The sequence below is a fragment of the Canis aureus genome, chromosome 17 (assembly GCF_053574225.1).
Source record: "Canis aureus isolate CA01 chromosome 17, VMU_Caureus_v.1.0, whole genome shotgun sequence".
In the NCBI taxonomy this organism is placed as follows: Eukaryota; Metazoa; Chordata; class Mammalia; order Carnivora; family Canidae; genus Canis; species Canis aureus.
In genome coordinates this window covers 52,600,958-52,622,619 of record NC_135627.1, presented here as the reverse complement: position 1 = coordinate 52,622,619, position 21,662 = coordinate 52,600,958, and the positions used below count along the sequence as shown (strand labels likewise).

At 35.4% G+C, this 21,662-nt stretch overlaps 1 protein-coding gene and 1 long non-coding RNA gene across 3 annotated transcripts in view; one reads left to right on the top strand and one right to left on the bottom strand.

The window, feature by feature from the left end:
• Positions 1–21,662, top strand: part of VWA8 (von Willebrand factor A domain containing 8) — a 353,299-nt gene that overhangs the window by 29,415 nt on the left and 302,222 nt on the right. The window contains exons 3-4 of one of the 2 annotated variants that reach the window (XM_077855526.1): positions 11,116–11,246; positions 14,640–14,750. In XM_077855526.1, coding sequence (XP_077711652.1) covers positions 11,116–11,246; positions 14,640–14,750 — 242 coding nt within the window. The remainder of the gene's footprint in view (positions 1–11,115; positions 11,247–14,639; positions 14,751–21,662) is intronic. The other variant, XM_077855527.1, reaches the window with a different exon arrangement.
• Positions 1–21,662, bottom strand: part of LOC144287998 (uncharacterized) — a 236,382-nt gene that overhangs the window by 18,141 nt on the left and 196,579 nt on the right. The gene's annotated exons all lie outside the window — the stretch shown is intronic.

The window sequence follows — 21,662 nt, the reverse complement described above, 5'->3', positions numbered from 1 at the left end:
AGAGAGAGAGAGAGAGGCAGAGACACATAGGCAGAGGGAGAAGCAGGCTCCATGCACCGGGAGCCCAATGTGGGATTCGATCCCAGGTCTCCAGGATCGCGCCCTGGGCCAAAGGCAGGCGCTAAACTGCTGCGCCACCCAGGGAATCCCTAAATTTCATATTTCAATGTACAGTTTAATAAGTTGGTTATTTTTCAGTTTCATAAGTTTTGATATATGTATGTAACCATGAAACATCACCGTAGTTAAAATATTGATCAAATAAATTCATCACCCCCCAAAGTGTACTGGTACCCCTTTAAAATGCCCCCTGGCTCTTCCATTTTCTGGGAATCATTGATCTGCTTTGTAGATATATTTGGATTTTCTAGAATTTTATATAAATGGAATCATATAATATATACTCTGTTTTTGTCTGATTTCTATCACTTAGCATAATTATTTTGAGGTTCTTTCATGTTGCATGTCTTAATAGTTCATTACTTTTTATTGCTGAGTAATTACAGTTTGTTCATTCATTCATCTGTTGATGGACATCACTGTTACTATTTTGAGGCTCTTGAAGTACAGCTGCTCCGAACATTCATGTATATCTTTATATGGACATAAAACTTTCTTTTTTCTCGTGTATGTAAATACCTAGGAGTGGAATGGCTATATCACATAGTAGATATTTAACTTTTCAGGAAACTGCCATTCTGTTTTCCAAAGTAGTTGTGTCATTTTCCATTTCTACCAGCAATGTATAAGAGTTCTAGTTCCTCTACATTCTTGCCAGGTCTTGGTATGGCTAGTCTTTTTAATTTCAGCTATTCTAATCAGTATGTAGTGGTATATTATAGTAATTTTAATTTCCATTTCCTAGTGACTAGTGAGGTTGAGCATTTATTTATGTGCTTATTTGCCATCTGTATATTTTTTGGAAGTATCTGTTCAAACCTTTTGCCCACTTTGTTTTTTTAATTGGGTTGTTTGTGTTGTTTTGAGAGTTTTTCATATGCTCTGGATATAAGAAATTTATCAGATATAAGACTTGCAAATATTTTCTTTTGGTTGGTGACTTGTCTTTTTTTTTTTTTTAAATCTTTTTTTTTTTAAATTTTATTTATTTATGATAGTCACATAGAGAGAGAGAGAGAGAGAGGCAGAGACATAGGCAGAGGGAGAAGCAGGCTCCATGCACCGGGAGCCTGACGTGGGATTCGATCCGTGGTCTCCAGGATCGCGCCCTGGGCCAAAGGCAGGCGCCAAACCGCTGTGCCACCCAGGGATCCCTGACTTGTCTTTTAAGTTATTTAATTGTGTCTTTTGAAGGGCGGACGTCTTAAATTTTAGTGAGATCTAATTTATCAGTTTTTACTTTTATGGATTGTGGTTTTGGTATCATACCTAGGAAATTTTTGTCTAACCAGAGGTCACATTTTTTTCCCTAGATGTCTTCACAGTTGTATACACAATTTACATTTAGTTAGATTATCCGTGTTAAAATAATTTTTATACATGATGTGGGTCAAAGATCATTTTATATAAGGTATGAGTCAAAGTTTGTTTTTACATGTGGTTATCTAATTATTTCAGAACCATTTACTGAAAAGACTATCCTTTCTCCACTGAATTGCCTTTGTACCTTTGCCAGAAATCAGTTGTTCATATATAATTTAAGTCTATTTCTAGACTGTTCCATTGATCCCTGCCTTGACACCAAAGTCTCACTATCTTGATTATTATAGTATTGCAATAAGTCTTGAGTCAGGTAACATTAGTCTTCCATCTTTGCTCTTCTACAAAGATGTTTTGGCTTCTAGGTCCTTTGCATCTATCTGATTTTAGGATCAGCTTGTCAGTTTCCACAAAAAGCCTGCTGAGATTTTGATTGGAATTGCATTGAATCTGTACATCATGTTGGGGATACTTGATATCTTAATAATTTTGAGCTTTTCAATCCATAAACAAGGTATATCTCCTCATTTATTTACATCTTTAATTTCTCTCAGTAATGGTTTTGTTTTGTTTTGCTTTTTGTTTTTCCTCTTTGAGATAGAAGGGCATGGCAGGCAGGAAGGGGCAGGAAGAAGGAAGGAGGTAATCTTAAGCAGACTCCTTGCCTAGCATGGAACCTGGCATAGGGCTTGATCCCAGGACCCTGAGATCATGACCTTGGCCTTTAAATGACTGACCTGTGCAGGCACCCTTTTGTTGTTTTCAACGTACAGGTCTTGTATACATTTTGTCAGTCATCATTCAACTATTTCATATTTTTTGATGTTATTATAAGTGGTATTGTTTTTTAATTTCAACATAGAAGTACCCTTAATACTCATGTTGGGAGTTAGAATCGCAACATATGAATTTTGGAGGCATGCATTCAGTCCATAACAATTTCCTTGTGATGTCTTTGTCAGATTTTGGTATTCAGGCAATGCTGGTCTCATAGAATGAATTGGGAAGTGTTTCCCCCTTTCTAGTTTTCTGAATGAGTTTGTATAAAATTGGCTTTTTTCCTTAAATGTTTTGTAGACTTCACCTTGGGGCTATCTTGGCCTGGGGTTTTCTTTATGGGAAGATTTTTAACTAATTCAATTTCTTTGTTCGATATAGCTATTGAAGTTAACTTTTCTTGTATTAGCTGAAAAACAGCTGCCTTTTTTTTTTTCTTTTTAAGAGAGAGAGAGAGAGTGGCAAGCATGTGCTTGCGACAGTGGGTGGGGGGAGAGGAGGGACCAAGGGAGAGGAGAGACAGAGAATCTCAAGCAGGCTCCATGCTCAGTGCCCAGCTAGACACAGGGCTGGATCCCATGAATACAAGATTGTGACCTAAGCTGAAACCAAGAGTTGGATGCTTAACCAACTCAATCACCCAGGTACCCCAAGAAGAGCTGACTTTTTTAAGGAATTTGTTTTTCAAGGAATTTGTCCATTTCATCTAAGTTGTAGAATGTATTGGCATAAAACTTTTCATAATATTCACTGATTCTCCTTTCAGTATTGGAAATATCTGTACTCATGTCAACCCCCATCTCATATTCCTGATTTTGTTAATTTGTTTCTTCTGTCTTTCCTGATTTGTCAATTTTATTGATATTCTCAAAGAATGAGCCTTTGGTTTCGTTGATTTTTAAAAAAATTATTTTATTTTCTATTTCATTGATTTAAGCTCTGATCAGTATAAATTGCATTTCTTTGGGTTTAACTTGCTCTTTTTCTGGTATCTTAAGGTAGAAGCTGAGGTGATTAACTTGAAATCCTTCCTTCTTCTCCATATAAGCATTTAGTGCTATAAAATTTTCCTTAAATACTGCTTTCCTGGCATGCCATAAATTTTGATACATTGTGTTTTCACTTTCTTTGTTCCATGTGGTTGGCAATTTCCCTTTTTTCTTCTTTGACCTGATGTGTTATTCACAAGTGTGCTATTTAGTTTCTAAATATTTGGAGATTTTCCAAAGATACTTTTATCATTAATTTCCAATTTAATTTTGGTCAGAAAACATACTTCGTGTGAGTCAAATCTTATAAATAAATCTACACAGTGTTTTTATGAATGACTATTTACATACATTATTTAGGAAAATGTTCTATATGTACAATTTTGTGATCATTTTCATAATGCATTATATTACAGAAATTTTCCTATCTCAAATATTTTCTAAAACTTGACTTAAAAAAGGTAACATTATTTTTTTGTAGAAATAATACATTTTTTAAAGTATTTATTTATTCATGACAGACACAGAGAGAGAGAGGCAGAGACAGAGGCAGAGACACAGGCAGAGGGAGAAGCAGGCCCCATGCAGGGAGCCCGACGTGGGACTCAATCCTGGGTCTCCAGGATCAGGCCCTGGGCTGAAGGCGGCGCTAAACCGCTGAGCCACCCGGGCTGCCCAGAAATAATACATTTATGTGGTTCAGAAACCAAAACAATATAAAAAAGTGCACATTGAGAAATCTTAGTTTCACCTCTGTTGCCATTCATACTATTATGAAATATTATGCCATATTATTGGCATAATATATATGCCAAATATTATGAAATAATATTGCCATATTATTAGTTTCAGGGGTATCTTTTCTGTATTTCTGTATGCAAATACAAGAAAAACATGCATATATATGTATATATATATAGTCTTATTCTGATATCTTTACACAAAAAAAACAGCTTGACAACCATTGCACAAGAATATGCTTCCATTTATTTAATGAATTTTGGTGTGTTTTTCCTGTTTTAACAAAAATTGTATGCCCTTTCTATGCTGAGTACTGTGCTGGCCAATATTGTACTTCTTATTTATTTATTTGTTTGTTTGTTTATTAGTTAAAGTGATAGACAGAGAGAGAGGCAGAGACACAGGAGGAAGGAGAAGCAGGCTCCATGCCGGGAGCCCGATGCGGTACTCAATCCCAGGACTCCAGGATCGCACCCCGGGCCAAAGGCAGACGCCAAACCGCCGAGCCACCCCGGGATCCCATGTACTTCTCATTTAATTTTGATTATAGTGGGACTCCTGGGTGGCTCAGCGGTTGAGCATCTGCTTTTGGCTTGGGGCATGATCCTGGAGTTCCAGGATCGAGTTCCACATCAGGGAGCCTCTTTCTCCCTCTGCCTATGTCTCTGTCTCTCTCGTTCTCTGATGAATAAATAAATAAAATCTAAAAAATTTTTTTGATTATAGCTATATTGGATCAGACTCATCAGTCTACATTATAGATGAATGGGTTTATGTAAACTGAGGCTTTATATATATATACATTGTTTTCCTTTGACACATTTAGAGGACCTTATTAATATTCGTTTTTGTGTTCTTGGTGCTAAGCCTATATAGTAGCTCCTTAACAAATGTAGTTATGTGAATGATTTAATTTCTTAGTTAAGTTAGCCTATGGTAAATAATGAGGATTTCAGTTCTAAACATACTGTATGTTTTTACTTTGACGTCCATTTTATCCAAGTAGAGTGATAGGTGATTATTTAGTAAATGAAAGTATACTTGCAGTAAGATTAGATGTGATTCTTTTGAAATCTCTCATGATGTGGTAGGAATGAATGCAGGGGTGTGTGGCAGGCTTGGGTTCAAATTCTTTCTATACTATTTTGTAGGATAACTGTGGTGTGTAAAATAAAATGCCATGAAGAATACCTAACATAAGCTCTACTAGTTAGGGGTGTGGTAAATATTGGGTTCCTTTCTCCTTTATTTCTTCAGGGTGGGCTCTAGGTCCAGAAGGTTATTTGAGTATAAATCCAGAAGCCCATTCATTACCACCAAATCCACACTGTGCAGCCTGCTGTCTAGGATGCACATCAGGTTGAGGATTTTGCAGGTGAGGATAAGGCTTTAATAACTTTCCTTTGGTGGTTCTCACTGGCTGAGGGGTTTGACATGGTGCTTTACCTGTAATCCTCATAATAGTCATATATGATAAGTGTTATTAGTACTACTCTTTTGAAAATAAGAAAACTTAAGCCCAGAAGATTCAGAATTCTTGTCCAAGGACACTGATAAAGGACAGGATGAGAAATCACAACTAGGTTTGTTTGGCTTCAAAGACTTTTTTTCCCCCTCCATTATAATATGTTGCTCCTTGAGATGCTTAGAAAACATCACTAGTTTTAAAGGACTTATTATAATGAAATTAGAACTATGCATAATTTTCTGAAAATTTAATTTTAATCTTTACATGTATGACAAATTTAAATCTGGGGAGGGAGAAAATTATAATCTGGATTCCTTTAATAGACTTATTTTAAAGCCCTTGAATATGCCTGGGCAAAAATAGTACATATTTTTTTTTTTGAAAAAAGTAATGGCTAGGGATTGAATATGGAATGTAGCCAACATGAACCAGATGTTTTATTTTTACATAGGGAAGGAAATGTTAGAATATAGGATCAAGCTCTCTGGTATTATTTTGACATCAGTTTATCATTATGTGGACTCCTGGAAGGTAGCATTTTGTGCCTAAAAACATTGAAGTCAGGGTTTTCTCTTGAGCACAGGGCTGTGTTTATATTAGGTTATGCATGGCAGTTTGGCAGTTTGTTTTGCAGATGTTCGTAATGTACAGTCTTACATCTTGTTTCTATTTCTGGAATGCTTTTAAGTATGACTCATGGTTTTTTGAGGCCATCCTAAAAATACAGCTAGTTTTAAGCATTAATGTAAAATACACCACAGACACACCACACAGCAGTACATGATGCTTTCTTTCAGTAGTGTAATACAATTTTTTGACAAATTAAATATTTTCTTTGACAAAATATGCTAAAATATGAATAAAAAATGAGAGTTCCCTCTTTCTCTCTCTTTCTTTTCTTTTTTTTTTTTTTAAGAAAAACAAGTCCTCTCATAATGTAAACAACAAAATGAATTGGAAATTTCAATAAAAGAAGTAAAGCATGATATCATTGTCCTCCTCAAAAGCCAAGAAATAGAATTAATGTCCAGAAAAGCAAGTCCGTTAAATTTGATGTAGCCCCATGAGGCTCACACTTGTAGGGAAAGTCTTGGATCTGAAGATAGTGCCTGTTAAAAAGATTTTGGAGGGGCAATAGGACATAATGGCTAAAGTGCAGACTTTGAACTCAAAAGCTTAGGTCTAGGTCCTGGTTTATATGCTTAGGAACTGTGGGTAAATGATAGCACCTCAAGAACTTTGATTTTCTTATTCGTGAAAGGTAGGTAATGAATATTTAAAGAATGCTTATATGGCACTATTACCACACACTGTTCTAAGTGCCTGATTTAATCTTCATTATAGCCTTATAAATAAGTACATTTGTTATATCTGTTATACAGCTGGAGAAACTGAGCACAGAGTGTTGAAATAACTGATGTTTACAAAGCTAGTAAACAGCAGAGTTGGGATTTGAACAGTTTGGCCTGATTCTGTATCCTGACACAGTATAGTCTGCTATCTCCCAGGGTGGTTGTGAGTTCCAAAAGAGATCCTGTATGAAAAATCATTTGTATTTTCACCTGGTACATGAAAAGGATGCAATAAATTATGGCTATTATTATCCCTGTCGTCTTCGTCGTTGTTGTCGTCGTCTTCTTCTTCTATTATTATTATTATTATTATTATTATTATTATTATTATCCCTGTCTATTGGGGAAGGAAAAAGTAAGGGAAAAGAGAAGTCTTACTGGAGGTAGAGTATAGACTACAAGGCCAGCTGTACGAAAGAAACTTACATAGAACTGAAATGTGATGAGAGCCTTAGATCTCTTGGTACCTAGCAGCTCAATCCAAACTTTTTCACTATTGACTTGCCTCCCTGACAATTTCATTTTTCAGAAGCTAGAGGAAACTAAGAGGAGCTCTTCCTCAGGGCTTAATTGTGACTAATTAGAAATAAACTCATTAGTGGTACGCAAGCAACAGAAACCTTGGGGAAAAAAAAACAAACCCAGGCACTGTATTTCTTAACAAGAGTGCCATTGACGTATTGCGCATATGGAATTGTCTTGGACATTGTATTTAGTATCATTAAATGTCAATAGTGTTCCAGATTATCCCTCATCCTCGAAAGCTTTGCAACAACTAAAATTACCCCCAGACATTTCCAAATGCCTTCTGGCAGGCATACAGTGGTGGCAGTTTTGCCACTAGTTGAGAACCATGGTTGAGTGGCAAGAGTAGAGGAAAGGATTGCTGAGAATTGTCAGATGTGCCTTAGGCCAGTGGATCTCAACATGAGGATCGTGTTGAGTGAGGTACTCCTGAGCATACACAAAATTAAACTCAGTTACCAGGATTCCTACTTTAAATAACTCCATGCCTTTCTCTTGTACTTAAGAAAGTACATGGTATACAAACTGCTCCGTAATTATAGGTATAATTGATTCTTTACGAGTGTGCTAAAAAAAAAAAAAATATTCCTAAACCTCAGCACTTTATTGACACTGACAACTTGTGAGGGACAAACCTCACATTTGATTAGAAACTGCTGCATTCAACTTTAAAAACGTTTTGAAAATGTATATAGTTCCAAGGTCAAGGCATTCAAAATAGAATGGAACTAAATAGAGACTGTGATTATGAATAGTTACAGATAGTTATAAATAATAAACAGTGGGAGGAAGCTGAAGAAACCAACTTGGCTTTACCTTCTATAACTTTGGAGATGTCATATCTTAAATAGTCAAGTCCAGGTAATGGAAGGTCAGGCACATTGCCAAAGCTGAATACAAAGGGTTGAAACCAAACTGTAAGGACAGTGTAGACAGGGCCTGTGGCCAAAGCTGGGATTTGTAAAAACATAAAAAAATCCCTAAAGTGTTTATGTTTTTAATTATGTATTTGATATTGGCATAAGAAGAGTTAGTAGATCTGTAGGATAGGGAACATTGTGTAATTTTATAATAGAAAAGTTAGAGCTTCTTAATTATTTTCTTAAACAGCAAACAGAATGACTCATCTTGAAATAAGAAAAAGTAGACTATATATCACAAAGATGGAATTAAGCCTAAAGTAGGAAAGAAAATAGTTTAAGTGGACAATTAATATTTATAAATTAAGTTGAATCTCCAATCTCAGGTGAATTGCTTCCATAGCATCGTGAAGCGCCTCGGTAGATTCTAAATGGTCTAGGTCTTAGAGCAGTGTTTGTCAATCTGTTTTTCGTTTTTGCTCTTCTGAGGATATTTACCCCCCAGTTGTCTTTCTCCAATCTCATGAAATGTCAATACCACAGATAAACTATATATCTTACATACGATATGCCTTTAGTGGACAACAGACCATTGTAACATCTAAGATTTTTAAAAAATATATTTATTTATTCATGAGAGACAGAGGCAGAGACACAGGCAGAGGGAGAAGCAGGCTCCATGCAGGGAGCCCGATGTGGGACTCGATTCTGGGGCTCCAGGATCATGCTCTGGGCCAAAGGCAGGCACTTAACCACTGAGCCACCCAGGTGTCCCTAAGAATTTTTTTCAGCCCCTCTTCCAAGGATCAGTTTTTGCCTCCTTGTGGGTAATATGCTCCCTTGTGCATGTTGTTGAGGATTCATAGAGGACAGGAGAGAAGCCAAGCACTTCCACTTAGATGATGAGTCTCCTGATGTTCAGACATAGGGGCACTTGGTTTGGGGAAATTATAGAATGTTTTAATGTGATCCCAGTGACATGACAAACCAGCCCTGCTGCCCCAAACCTTGTTCTTGGTCATCTCACCATGAATAAGAAAATCAGAAATTCATCTTTATTTTTTCCAATGATTAATCATTAGCTTTGTGGGTAGGGGAGTAGACTATACTTGTAAGGTTGTGCTGTTGGGGTTGGTGGGGTAAGCACAGCTTTAGCCTTGGTAAGTGTTCTTAGTTTAATCTTTGAATTCTTTCATGACCTCACTGGGGGATTAAACAAAGTATAAAAAATATGGTATATATTCAACACATATAAAGGACTTTTAGGATATACATATATGTATATGTATATGTATATATGTATGTATTTATGTGTAAAATGCAACACAATAGTAAAGGAAACACTGTAACCCACATTCAATCTAGGAACTAGAATATTACCAAACACCATTGAAGATCTCCATGAGAATCTAATTCCCTGCCCAAGTATCCATTATCCTCAATTTATCATTCTCTTGCTTTTTTGCTTCTCAAGCATTATTTTATTATACATATAGTTACTTCTAATAAGTTTAATTTGCTAGTGTATTGAGCATTATCAAAGTAGTATCATATGAGATTTATTCTGTGACTTAGTTTTTTCACTGAATACTACACCTTTTTTGTTTTTTAATATTACTATACCTTTTAAGAGTTAAATATGTTGGGGTGCCTGGGTGGCTCAGTCAGTTAAGCGTCTGCTTTCCACTAGAGTCATGATCTCAGGTCATGGGATCAAGCCCCCACACTAGGCTCCCTGCTCAGTAGGGAGTCTGCTACTTCCTCTTCCTCTGCCCCTTCCCCAGCTTATGTGCGCAGGTGCACTCTCTCTCTCTCTCTGTCTCTCTCCCTTTCCCTCTCTTTCCCCCTCACTCTCTTTTTCTCAAGTAAATAAATAAATATATTTTTTTAAAAAAACCTTAAACATATTATTGGAAGTAGTGGTAGTTCATTCCATTTTTGTTATATTTTTGTAATATTCTTTTATGTGCATTTCATCCATTTCCAGTCTCCAGTTGTATTTTAATTTTTAAAAAAATGATTGTTTTATATTTCTTTGTTATATTCGGTTTTGAATAACATTCTGTGAGTATTCCATATGTCTCCTGAGGTATAAGGAAAAGAGTTTTTCTTATGTACCTAGGAATGCACTTCCTGGGCCGCTGGTGATTTACAAATGAGCAAGCACAAGTTAATTGTATTACTTCAAACATTTACAGAATGCTTAGGCAGAAAATGAGCAGATTGATGGGTGGTTTAACAGTAGACTTAGATGGGCATTGGAATGAAGTCGTCTTCTACTGTGAGCCCTCACAACCTATTGCCAACTTAAAGTTATAATATAGTGTTCTTAAATTTTTAAAGAATATGATAACCAGGGCAGCCCGGGTGGCTCAGCAGTTTAGCACCGCCTTCAGCTCAGGGCCTGATCCTGGAGACCCGGGATTGAGTCCCACATCAGGCTCCCTGCATGGAGCCTGCTTCTCCCTCTGATGCGCTCTCTCTCTCTCTCTCTCTCTCCCCCCCTCTCTGTCTCTCATGAATAAATAAAATCTTAAAAAAAATATGATAACCATGACTTGTCTGGGATGATTTGATCATGTCCCCTTTTTAGAACAAAAGTATTGGGCTATAAAATTGTGGTATTGATTCTAGTTCCTTATATCACCCTTGAAAATCACTTTTATTTCTTTGGTGACATTATAGGTGATCATTCAAATGTTCTTACAAGCTTTTAAATGTGGGATTATATGATTCTTCGTGAGATCATAAACTTTGTCCTGTTTTAACCTTAATAACAATGGTTTTATTGTGTGTGAGCAGTGTGAGAATTCACCAGGTGTATATATCAATGAATGTGTATGTGTATACAGATAGATAAATATGCTTTTTAAAATATAATAGACTATATGCATTTATTGCTTGGAGATTTATAAGTAGTAGTCTGATTTGCATTTCATTTTATCTTTCTTTCCCCCTTGAAGTTTCAGACTCTGTGGTTCAATCTGTAATTCAGCATCTAAAATGGATGATGCAGAAGGATCTTTTAGGGCAAGATGTCTTTCTAATAGGACCTCCTGGGCCTCTTCGACGGTCTATTGCTATGCAGTACCTGGTGAGCAATCAATTTTTATGGATTCCTAAGGATCTTAATTTGGATTAGTGATATTCTAAAATAAACTAAGAATTTACAAAAATATCGGGATTACTCATTACTTGAAAAAAATTCTCATGTTGAAAGATGATTTGTTGAATAAAGAGTTTGGAATAAGTTATCTGGGAAGGAAATGTACATTTATCTTTCATAGCAGTAGGATATTTTTACTGTAACTAAAAAGTTCTCAACCTCTGGTAAAAAAGAGAAATATAAATTGGGATGCCTAGATGGCTCAGTGTCTGTCTGCCTTTGGCTCAGAGCGTGATCCCTGGGTCTGGGGATCAAGTCCTTCATCAGACTCCCTGCATGGAGCCTGTTTCTCCCTCACATGTGTCTCTGCCTCTCTCTCTGTCTCTCATAAATAAATAAAATCTTAAAAAAAAAAGAAATATAAATTCAGGCAATGAGTGGCAGATAGGATCATAAACTCTGAGATTACAAAAGAAAACTGAGTTTTGTATTACTCAGGGACTATTCTTTTATCTCAAATCCACATTTTAAAAAGCCAAACAAATTTTCTTGACTTTTTGATGTTATATGATCCTTAAAGGGAGCCTGTGGTTTGTAAAATATCTCTATGTGTTACATGCTTTTTTCCCTTTAAATAGATGAAAAAACAAGTTTATTAAATAGCTCACTCAAGCTTTATCCAGCTACTATATGATGGACTTCAAACCTCTTTTTGACCTGTTATCCTCTTAAATGTTTGTAGTTCTCTGAGTATGATTGTGAGGTGAATTGAAATATTAAATTTTCAACACGAAAAAAAAATTGTACAAGACTTTTTTCCCCCTACTTTGCCAGCATTAATAGGCATTGTTCTATTGATGGGCAGAAGAATGCTATCAGCTGAAGTTGTTCTGTCTGAAGATACTTTGTAGGATGAAGAGAAGAACTTTGCTTTAAACTTCCTTGTGTTACTTGATATTAAAGAATTGATTTCTGTGCTACTGAAATATGCTTCGTGTACTGTTTTATTTCAGTGGTAAATTTATTTTGGTACTTCCAAAATCATGTAGGGTGAGGGCGATAAAAATACATTGGACAAATCAGAACTTAACTCCTTCGAACCCATACCTTTCATATCTTTTGTTTGTTCCTATAACCAGTTTGTGAGGCATAATAGAACATCACAGTATTATCTTCATTTTATTAACAAACAAGGTAAAAGTGTCTTGTTTAGTAATACCAAGTCAGCTACTGAGAATCGCTCTACCTGGTCCATATCAAAGATCAGGATATCTCACTTTGATTTTGTTTCTGGCAAGATCCTGAAGCTTGTTAGGAATGTGGAATGAGAAAGGCTAGGAGATTATGGGAGTCTTGTTGATTCAGAAATGCAGTATAAGTCTGTGAGTGTGAAACTTGTATCTTTAAAAATATACACTTTAAATTATGAAACAGAGCTGAGGCAGCTTTAAGATGTGAAAACACACATAGGAAAACTTAATAGCCTAAGCTGCCCTACAAACTCTGCAGTGGGTCTGTTGCCATTAGATATAAGATCCTATGCCTAGTAATATCCAGAGGAGTTGAAGTCTTTACAGACAGAGATTTGGGGGTAAGCCCACTGAACCAGTGAGAAATTAAGTAGAAATAATTTGATAGCTGTGTTTATTTTATATTTAATTCACACAGAGGGAGTTTTATAGATAGCTCAAAAAGATTCAACAGACCACTGCTGCTTCCTCCATCTGCTGCTCCTGGTACTGTGTGTGAACTTGCTCAGACCTTTACTGGGAAGTAGCAGCTGGGGAGACTTTGGTGTTTGTCTGGCCCGAGGAAGAAACCCAGGAAACTGTCAAGACAGAGGATGATATTCTTGGTGTGGCAGTTTGGGTTGTTACCATGGTACAATTTAACAAGAGGTATCTATGACCTTGTCAACCAGTTTTGACAGCGTTTTTCAGTAGTCACATTCACCTAGTCAGTGAAACAGATATTATGGCACCAGTGATGTGTTCCAGAAGCAAGAAGGGGGTGTCCACTAACCAGAGAAGTTGCTGCTTTAGTCCAAGTGTGCTTTCACAGGCAGTTCATTCTTCTTTAGAAAAATATTGTTTGGGGGATCTCTGGGTGGCTCAGCGGTTTAGCGCCGCCTTCAGCCCAGGGCCTGATCCTGGAGTCCCGGGTTCGAGTCCCACCTCGGGCTCCCTGCATGGAGCCTGCTTCTCCCTCTGCCTGTGTCTCTGCCTCTCTCTCTCTCTCTCTCTCTCTCTCTCTGTGTCTCTCATGAATAAATAAATAAAATCTTAAAAAAAAAAGAAAAATATTGTTTGATATTACCGTATCTTCACCACTGTGACGTATGCTTTCTCTGTTTAAAATGCTTTCTTTTTTCCATACATACTTAAATTTATGGGTGCATGGGAACAAGCATATTTTCTAAGAACAAAATGACAACAATAACCTATTTTTATCAGTATCACATGGAGATGAGGCAGAGAAAAAAACATTCTGTTGTGTGGAAATATCCTCTTCTACCATGAATGGCATGCTCATTCAATTTTTTTCTTTATACTTCAGTAAATTAATTTGTTCTTCCTGTTTAATAACAACATGTTGTATGCCTTATTCAATTGGAGAGCATTGTTGTTTTTAATTCAGTGTTGTAAAATGAAGGATAATGTTAAAAACTTTTTGTGCATGATTGTCACATGTATGGCAAAATGACATTAGGGATGAATAAATTATTCTAAAAGAAGTGAATTCTGGATGGTTTCCTCTTTAAACCAAAAGTGTTTGTTTTTTGTGAAAGAATTCTTTTTCCCTCTCCTCCTCCCCTTCATCCTTTCATCTTTGTCCTTCTTGAATAGCTATGTTTGTTTTCTTTCCCTCTTCTGTTAATCTCACTATTGATATTTACCTTATTTTCACACTTGGTAAAGTGTGAACCCAGTGTATTATGTAAGGTTGGAAAACCTTGGTAAGTGGACTACATTAATTTAGATGCCCTTTTAAAAAAAGGTGAACATTACTTACTGAAATGGCTCTCATTTGTGAAAAAAAGCAAGTCGGCAAGCCATCACTCATGGTATTTGAAAAGAATTGTATAGAAGATAATAAGATAAGATCTGATTATGATTATTATTGCTTAAAAAGTAAATCATTATTAAGTAGTAAACTATTGGGTGCAGCAAAAGTAGAGCTCTGAAGAGAGGTACATGCATGTTTTGATGAATGCTCAATGTTTTGCATTTTTCTCAAAGCTAAGACTCAGAAGGTTTTAATTCAGAATAACATTTAAGATGCTTTTCTCTAGGGCAGTGGCATTGTTGAATAAGTGGCTCCAAAGCACATGTTGGGAATTTGATTTAAAATTTTGGAACAATTTCACCCTCTGCTCTGCAGGAGCTGACCAAACGGGAAGTCGAATACATTGCCCTGTCAAGGGACACCACTGAAAGCGATCTCAAACAGCGTCGAGAGATCCGAGCAGGGACGGCTTTTTACATTGATCAGGCAAGTTCTTATCACACTCCAACACATGACTGTTTAGTCCAGGTCTATGCAAAATTGATTTTTAAAGTACAAAGATATAGCCTGTGTGATAGTGAAAGATAACGTACTGTGCTTTCTTTAGATAGATTTAATTTAGATTTTTGGTTTTCCTGTTCTTGGAAATGCCTTCTTGGTTTAGCACTAAATAAAAAACTGTAGATGAAATGAGTGGTTCTAAAATGTTACCTAAAGATCAATATGGTGATTTCTGAATTTTTAATTGCTTCCTAGTACTTGCAAATAAAATTTGAATTTTTGAAGAGGAGATGAGGAGCTTTTAAAAGGAAATTCTCTAGCACATTTATAAAAGTATTTTTGATCTAAAAGTCAAGTAGGTAAAAAGGTGTGTTAAACATAGTGAAATTAAATATATACTTCCAGGAACTACAACTTTTTACGGGGGGGGGGGGGGGCAGGGAGGGAGGTTTTTAGGTGCAGATTACCAAATAAGATAATATTTTATTAATATTATAATGAAGCTTGTTGAATATTTCTTCAAACAAATAGCTTAAAATATTAACTATTGTTCTTCATTAGGAGTACCTAGTAGAAAAAAAGACAGAGATTTTAAATAAGTAACTCATAGGAGAAAGATTTCAAATGTCTAATAAATTCATGACAAGATGCTTATTAACCTTTTCATTTATAAAAATAAAACTGAAAACGTTAATGAGCTATTGTTTTTCTTTTACCTCTCATATTAGCAAAGGTTAAAAATCTGCTAATGTCCATTGTTGATGAGGAAAAAAGTTATGAGGAAGCAGCATTGCTGTTGATGCAATTTTGAAAGAAAATTTGGCAATATTGATCAAAAGAGAAAAAATTAAATATATTTGGACCCAGTGGTTATGTTTCTGGCAATTTTTCTTCCAAATGTTATTTGTATAAAGCATGCAAAGTTACATATGCAACGGTGTTTATCATAGCATTGTTTGATATCATATAAAACTATAAATGAAAACTATAATAATGTATATTTAGGAGGGACTCAGTTGGTTAAGCATCTGACTCTCAATTTCGGGCTGGCTCAGTTGGTTAAGCATCTGACTCTCAAGTTCGGCTCATGTCATGATCTCAGGGTTGTGAGATTGGGCCCCAAGTAGGTCTCTGCAGTGGGCACAGAGTCTGACTAAGGTACTCTTTCCCTTTGCCTCTTCCTCTCACCTCATCTTTGTCTCTCCCTCTCCAAAATAAATAAATAAATAAATAAATAAATAAATAAATAAATAAATAAAAAGAATATTTAGGAAACTAGTTAAACTAGTTAAATAATAATGGTGAGTAGAATTCTCTAGAGCCATTAAAAAGAATAAGATGAATCTGTATGTAGTAATAGGAAAGAAATCTAGGAGAAAGCATGTAAGTGATGTTGCAAGACAGCATATGTAATCTGATCCTATTTGTGGTAAAAAGACAAAGAGAAATATATAAATGTTTGTGTATATATTGGAAATTTCCAGAAGGATACACAAGAATCAGTTAATAGAGCTTACCTCTGGGAAATGTGACCCAGAATCTGGGGTGGGGCAAGGAAGGAATTTTCATAGCTCTCTAAATTGAAAGCTTCCTCGGGAGCACATTTAATTACTTTAAAAGAATATACATTTGGCCCTTGAACAGTGAGTAGATCAGGGGTGCTGACCCTTGAGCAATCAAAAATTTGCATATAAATCTTGGCTTCCCCAAAATTTAACTAGTAATAGCCTATTGTTGACTGGAAGCCTTACAGTAACAGTCATTTAATGTATTTTGTATATTATCTGCGTTATATACTGTATTCTTACAATAAAGCAACGTAGAAAAAAGGAAATGTTATTAAGAATATTATAAAGAAAACACATTTACAGTAGTACTGTATTATATTGAAAAAAATCTGCATGTAAGAGGACCTATCCAGTTCAAACATGTTATTCAGGGGTCAAGTATAATAGTAAAAGGAAACACTGAGTGAATGAATTTTTGAAGACCGGGATATTCACCTTGTCTTATAGATTACTTATTAGTTACAAAAGGAAAAATGTACTTAAAATGGAGAGATTTGGCAGTCACCACCTTTAATGGTGATCACACTTGGCACTATGTAGTGGAAAACCTGAGAAGTTCACATTTCCAATTAAAAAGTAATCCTTTGTGGATGAAGCACACAAGTACATTTTAAAGAAACCTGTTTTATTCACATGATGCGAAGGTTTACTTTATACATTATTTCTAATTACACATGGGAAGAAAATATACCTTTACAATGCCTACTTCTTTTCTGAATGTAGTGAGACCAAGAGTAAGGAGCTCGGGAGAGGGCGTAGAAAACCACGATTACGGCCTAAGTAGCAGAGAGGAGATGGGAACAGACTTAATGACACCGGAAGAACTGGCTCTGGTAGAGTGTGGATTTAAAAACATACTTTTTGAGTGAATTTTGTATTTGGATTGATTGTTGCAGTACAAATAGTGAGGAAGTGAAAGTGGACTTTGATATGCTTACTATTATTATTTTTAATATGCTTACTATTTTTTTTTTTATTTATTTTTTTTATTGGTGTTCAATTTACTAACATACAGAATAACACCCAGTGCCCGTCACCCATTCACTCCCACCCCCCGCCCTCCTCCCCAATATGCTTACTATTTTTAAAGGTACCTTAAAACTTTGTATTTCTTAAAGTAAATTATTTAGATAATGCTATGTAATATTATGTTCTCCCTGCCATTCTAAAAAGCATATTTTTGGATGATATCTATTTTAAAGTTTAAAAAATATTTAAAGTGCTATTATAAATCAATGCTAGTGTCTTATATTTTATGTTTTCTTGGCAAGTCCTACTTGTTATGATGAACATCGGTGACTTAGGATGTAATGCACGGACACCTTCAGAGCCAGTGATGGTGGTATAGGAACATTGTCCTTTTCCTAAGTTACTTCAGACTGTTTGTTGAGATAGTATCTGATTTTCATATTTTTTCTTCTCTTAATAGCTCTTTATTATTTGTTCATAATGAGATCACAACAGTTCCTTGCTTACACCTGTGCAGTCCCATCACACTCAGAATAAAATCCAATCCTTTTAATAAGGCCTGCAATACTCTACGGGACCAGATCTTGTCTACCTCAGCTCCTTTCTCCCCTTCCCTTGCTTTCTCGGCTCCTGCTGCGTGGCCTTGTTCTCTTCTTAAAAATAGATCGAACACTTTCCGCCCTCACAGCCCTTGTACTTAATATTTCCTCTGCCTGGTATGATCTTTTCCCAGATCTATATATTCCCGCCTCCTCATCATTCAGATTATAACTTCTCAGAACGTTTTAGTAATCACTGATGATGCACACCCCCCTTCCACATATATGGTGCCATCATGTTACACAATGTGATCTTCAGAGTACCTATCACTATCTGAATTTACCTAATTATTTCTTTGTTTCCATGTTTATGGTCTGTGTGTCCCACCAGAATGTAACTTTCTTTTTTTTTTTTTTTTTTTTTTAGAATGTAACTTTCTTGTTTATCTCTGGCACCTAAAAACTGTCTGGAATATGACTGGCATTTACATTTGATGATAGATTTCTCCTTTGGATAATCAATCTTGTTAAAATTTTAAGTAAATTAAGAATAAGTAGGTTCCGGTTAAGACCAGAGGGGCTCTACAGTGGAAAAGATTTGTTTTTTTGACACCTATTTTGAATCTTCAGAATGAATAATAATTCTCATCTGGATTCTAGATAGATGAAGTTGCCAATTGACTACCATCTGGTCATTTGGGAATTTCTTTTATTTGTTTAATACTCTTAACCATAATAATGGAACATTAAGAATAATGGATATTCTTATCTTGATGTCTGATTATCAAGGGGGAGGCACTATCATCATTCACTAGTAGGTGATGGCTCTAACCTAGGTGGGCCAACATCAGTGAAAAAATGCCTGTGGCCATGTGGTAGGTGCTGGGAGAAAGAGTTTGGATTGTTCAGTGTATTCGATGCATGCATATGTGACTGACATTCAAGTGATTACTAATTGACATTTCAGCTGGAAACCTTGGCAAAACCCCCAGTTCCAAGTTGAGGGTCATGACTATCAACTTCTTCACTTATTTGCATGCAGGATTAAGGATGATTGATGATAAAGTGAGAGGTTAACCTGTATTGCTACTCTTGAAGGTTAGAATTAGGTTAATAATTCTATAGTAGGGAATTTGTATTTTCTTTCAAAATAATGTTTATTTTTTCCTGATTAACAATATTATAAATGCTTTTTATAGATACATGTATATATATATAATATAGAGAATTGTTAAATATTTATCAAATGACTGCTGTGTGTTAGGCACTGTCTAGGTGCAGTGAGCAAAAGAAACAAATTCCTGTCATTGTAGTGCTTTTTTTTTTTTTTAAATTTCGTTTATTCATTTTTAGAGAGAGAGTGCACACACAGGTGCAGGAGTAGGGAGTGGGGAGAGGAGCAGAGAAAGAGGGAGAGAGAATCTTAAGCAGGCTCCACACTCAGCATGGAGCCAGGCATGAGGCTCAATCTTACAACCCTGAGATCATGACCTGAGCCCAAACCAAGAGTCGTTCACTTAACTGACTGAGCCACCCAGGCGTGATAGAGCTTATGTTCTAATGGGGGAAACAAAACCATATCCTAATGAAGGATAGTATAATAAAGTAATTGCTAAAGGGCATTGGGAAGGATATAAAAAATAATTTTCTCTTCCCTTTCAAGGACAACAGTGTAAATATTTTCTATATTATTTTCTACTATGCCTACATGCATATCTATTTAATCATGTACAATAATTTTTACAAAAATTATATACCATATATATAACATTTTATAGCCTGCTTTTTAAAAAACCTGATATTTTATCAGAAGCATCTTCCTATGATACTAGATATTCCTCAAAATATAATTTTTAGTGTCCATACAGTATTTTATCTAATAGATGTGCTATTATTTATTTAACATTCCCATTTTATCCATATTCCCATGTTGGTAATTTAGTTTTTTTCTAAGTTTTCACTATTATAAATAAGGCTTTGTTAAATATCATTTTATTTGTATCATGTAATCTCTGAGTATTTTTTAGACTTGAATACTAGAAGTATAATTACTCATCAAAAGATCTAGACATTTTCAAGAATAATTCAAGAATAATATATACTGCCAAATTACTTTTTGGAAAGGGTGTTCCAACTCATGCTTTCATCAGTGTGCGATGAGGATTGCCTCATGTATTCTTGTCAGTATTGGGTATTTCTTTGAGTGTACTTTGCCAAATTAGTAGGATTTAATTGGCATTTAAAAATTACTAAGCAGGCTGAATCTTTTTTATATGTTTATTGCGTACTGCTTCTATCAGATATCAAGGAATTGAGAGGATATGGAAAAGGAAAAGGGTACCAATGAAGTAAGTTATAGTCTGTTAAGAAAATGGAAATTTACACTGTTTTGTATATATAAATATTTGCCAAAACTTACCCACTTGTTCGTGTAATTTAAAATTATACAACTACTTTGCTGATTGGATTACAGATTAAGCTGTTAAAAAAGAATTGGTTAAAGAAATTTCTATGATTGGCATTTTGACACCCATGGAGACATAAGGAGACCAAAAGATATTTTGTTACCACATTAACTTTCATTTACTTCAGAAGATAAAATAACCTGAAAAAAGTAAATTATCATTGATATTTTTCTCACCTCATTTGTTGACATTTTCTTTACTAATTCTCTTTTTTACCATGTGACTACAAAAATCTAGAGTGGAAGACTTTAAGTCAATAGAAAATTGCTTCCATTACTCAAATTTGAACCAATATAAATTGACCCACAAATAAATTATATTTTGGTTTTAATGTTTTATTGAGAGGAGACACTCAAGATAATTTGGGGAGTAAAAAGCCAGGATGGGACAGTTCAAATGATTTTCTTTAACTTTTCCTAAGCCAGGAGCTTTTTTCACGTTAGAATCTTGTTAATTTGTTTGACATGGTACCATGCAGTTCCATAATGTATGATGTATGTATTTAATATTAAGCATAAAAATGCACTTTAAACAATTATATAATATTTTTTCCTCTTTAAAAAGTGTTTATTGATCGTATACAAAATAGAGAAAATGAATTATATTTTAATGTCTTTTCTTCTGTTTGGGATTATTCTTTTTTAAAATATTTTATTTATTTGAGAGAGAGAAAGAAAGTATACACAAGTGGTGAGGAGGGACAGAGAGAGAGGGAGAACAGACTCCTCGCTGAGCAGGGAGCCCGATGTGGGGCTCCTTCCCAGAACCTGAGATTGTAACTTGAGCCAAAGACTGATGTTTAACCACTAAGCCACCCAGTTTGGCTGTTTGGGATTATTCTTGATTCTCTCTTATTGATATTGAAAAAAAATAAGGGTTAACCTTTTCTTAATGCACTGCTTAAATATTATAGGTCATCAAAAGCAACTCCTAATAAATCAAATAACAGTGCTGTTGATCAGAAAATAATATTTCTAGTTTGTCAAAATGCATTTTACTTATTTTAGCAAGTAGAGGAAAACATTTACTTGTACACTTAATCCTATTTGTGGATGCTGAAGCTACTTTCCACGTGGAACCACTTTTAAAATTACAAAGTTAGGGATGCCTGGGTAGCTCAGTGGTTGAGTATCTGTCTGTCTTCAGCTCAGGGCATGATCCCGGAGTCCTGGGATTGAGTCCCTCATCGGGCTCCCTGTAGGGAGCCTGCTTCTCCCTCTGCCTGTGTCTCTGCTTCTGTCTCTCATGAATAAATAAAATAAAAAAATAAAATTACAAAGTTATATTTCAGAAGTTCATTGATAAATTGTTTGGAATTTAAAAAGCATCGTGTATAGAAGAAACAAAGCTGTGGAA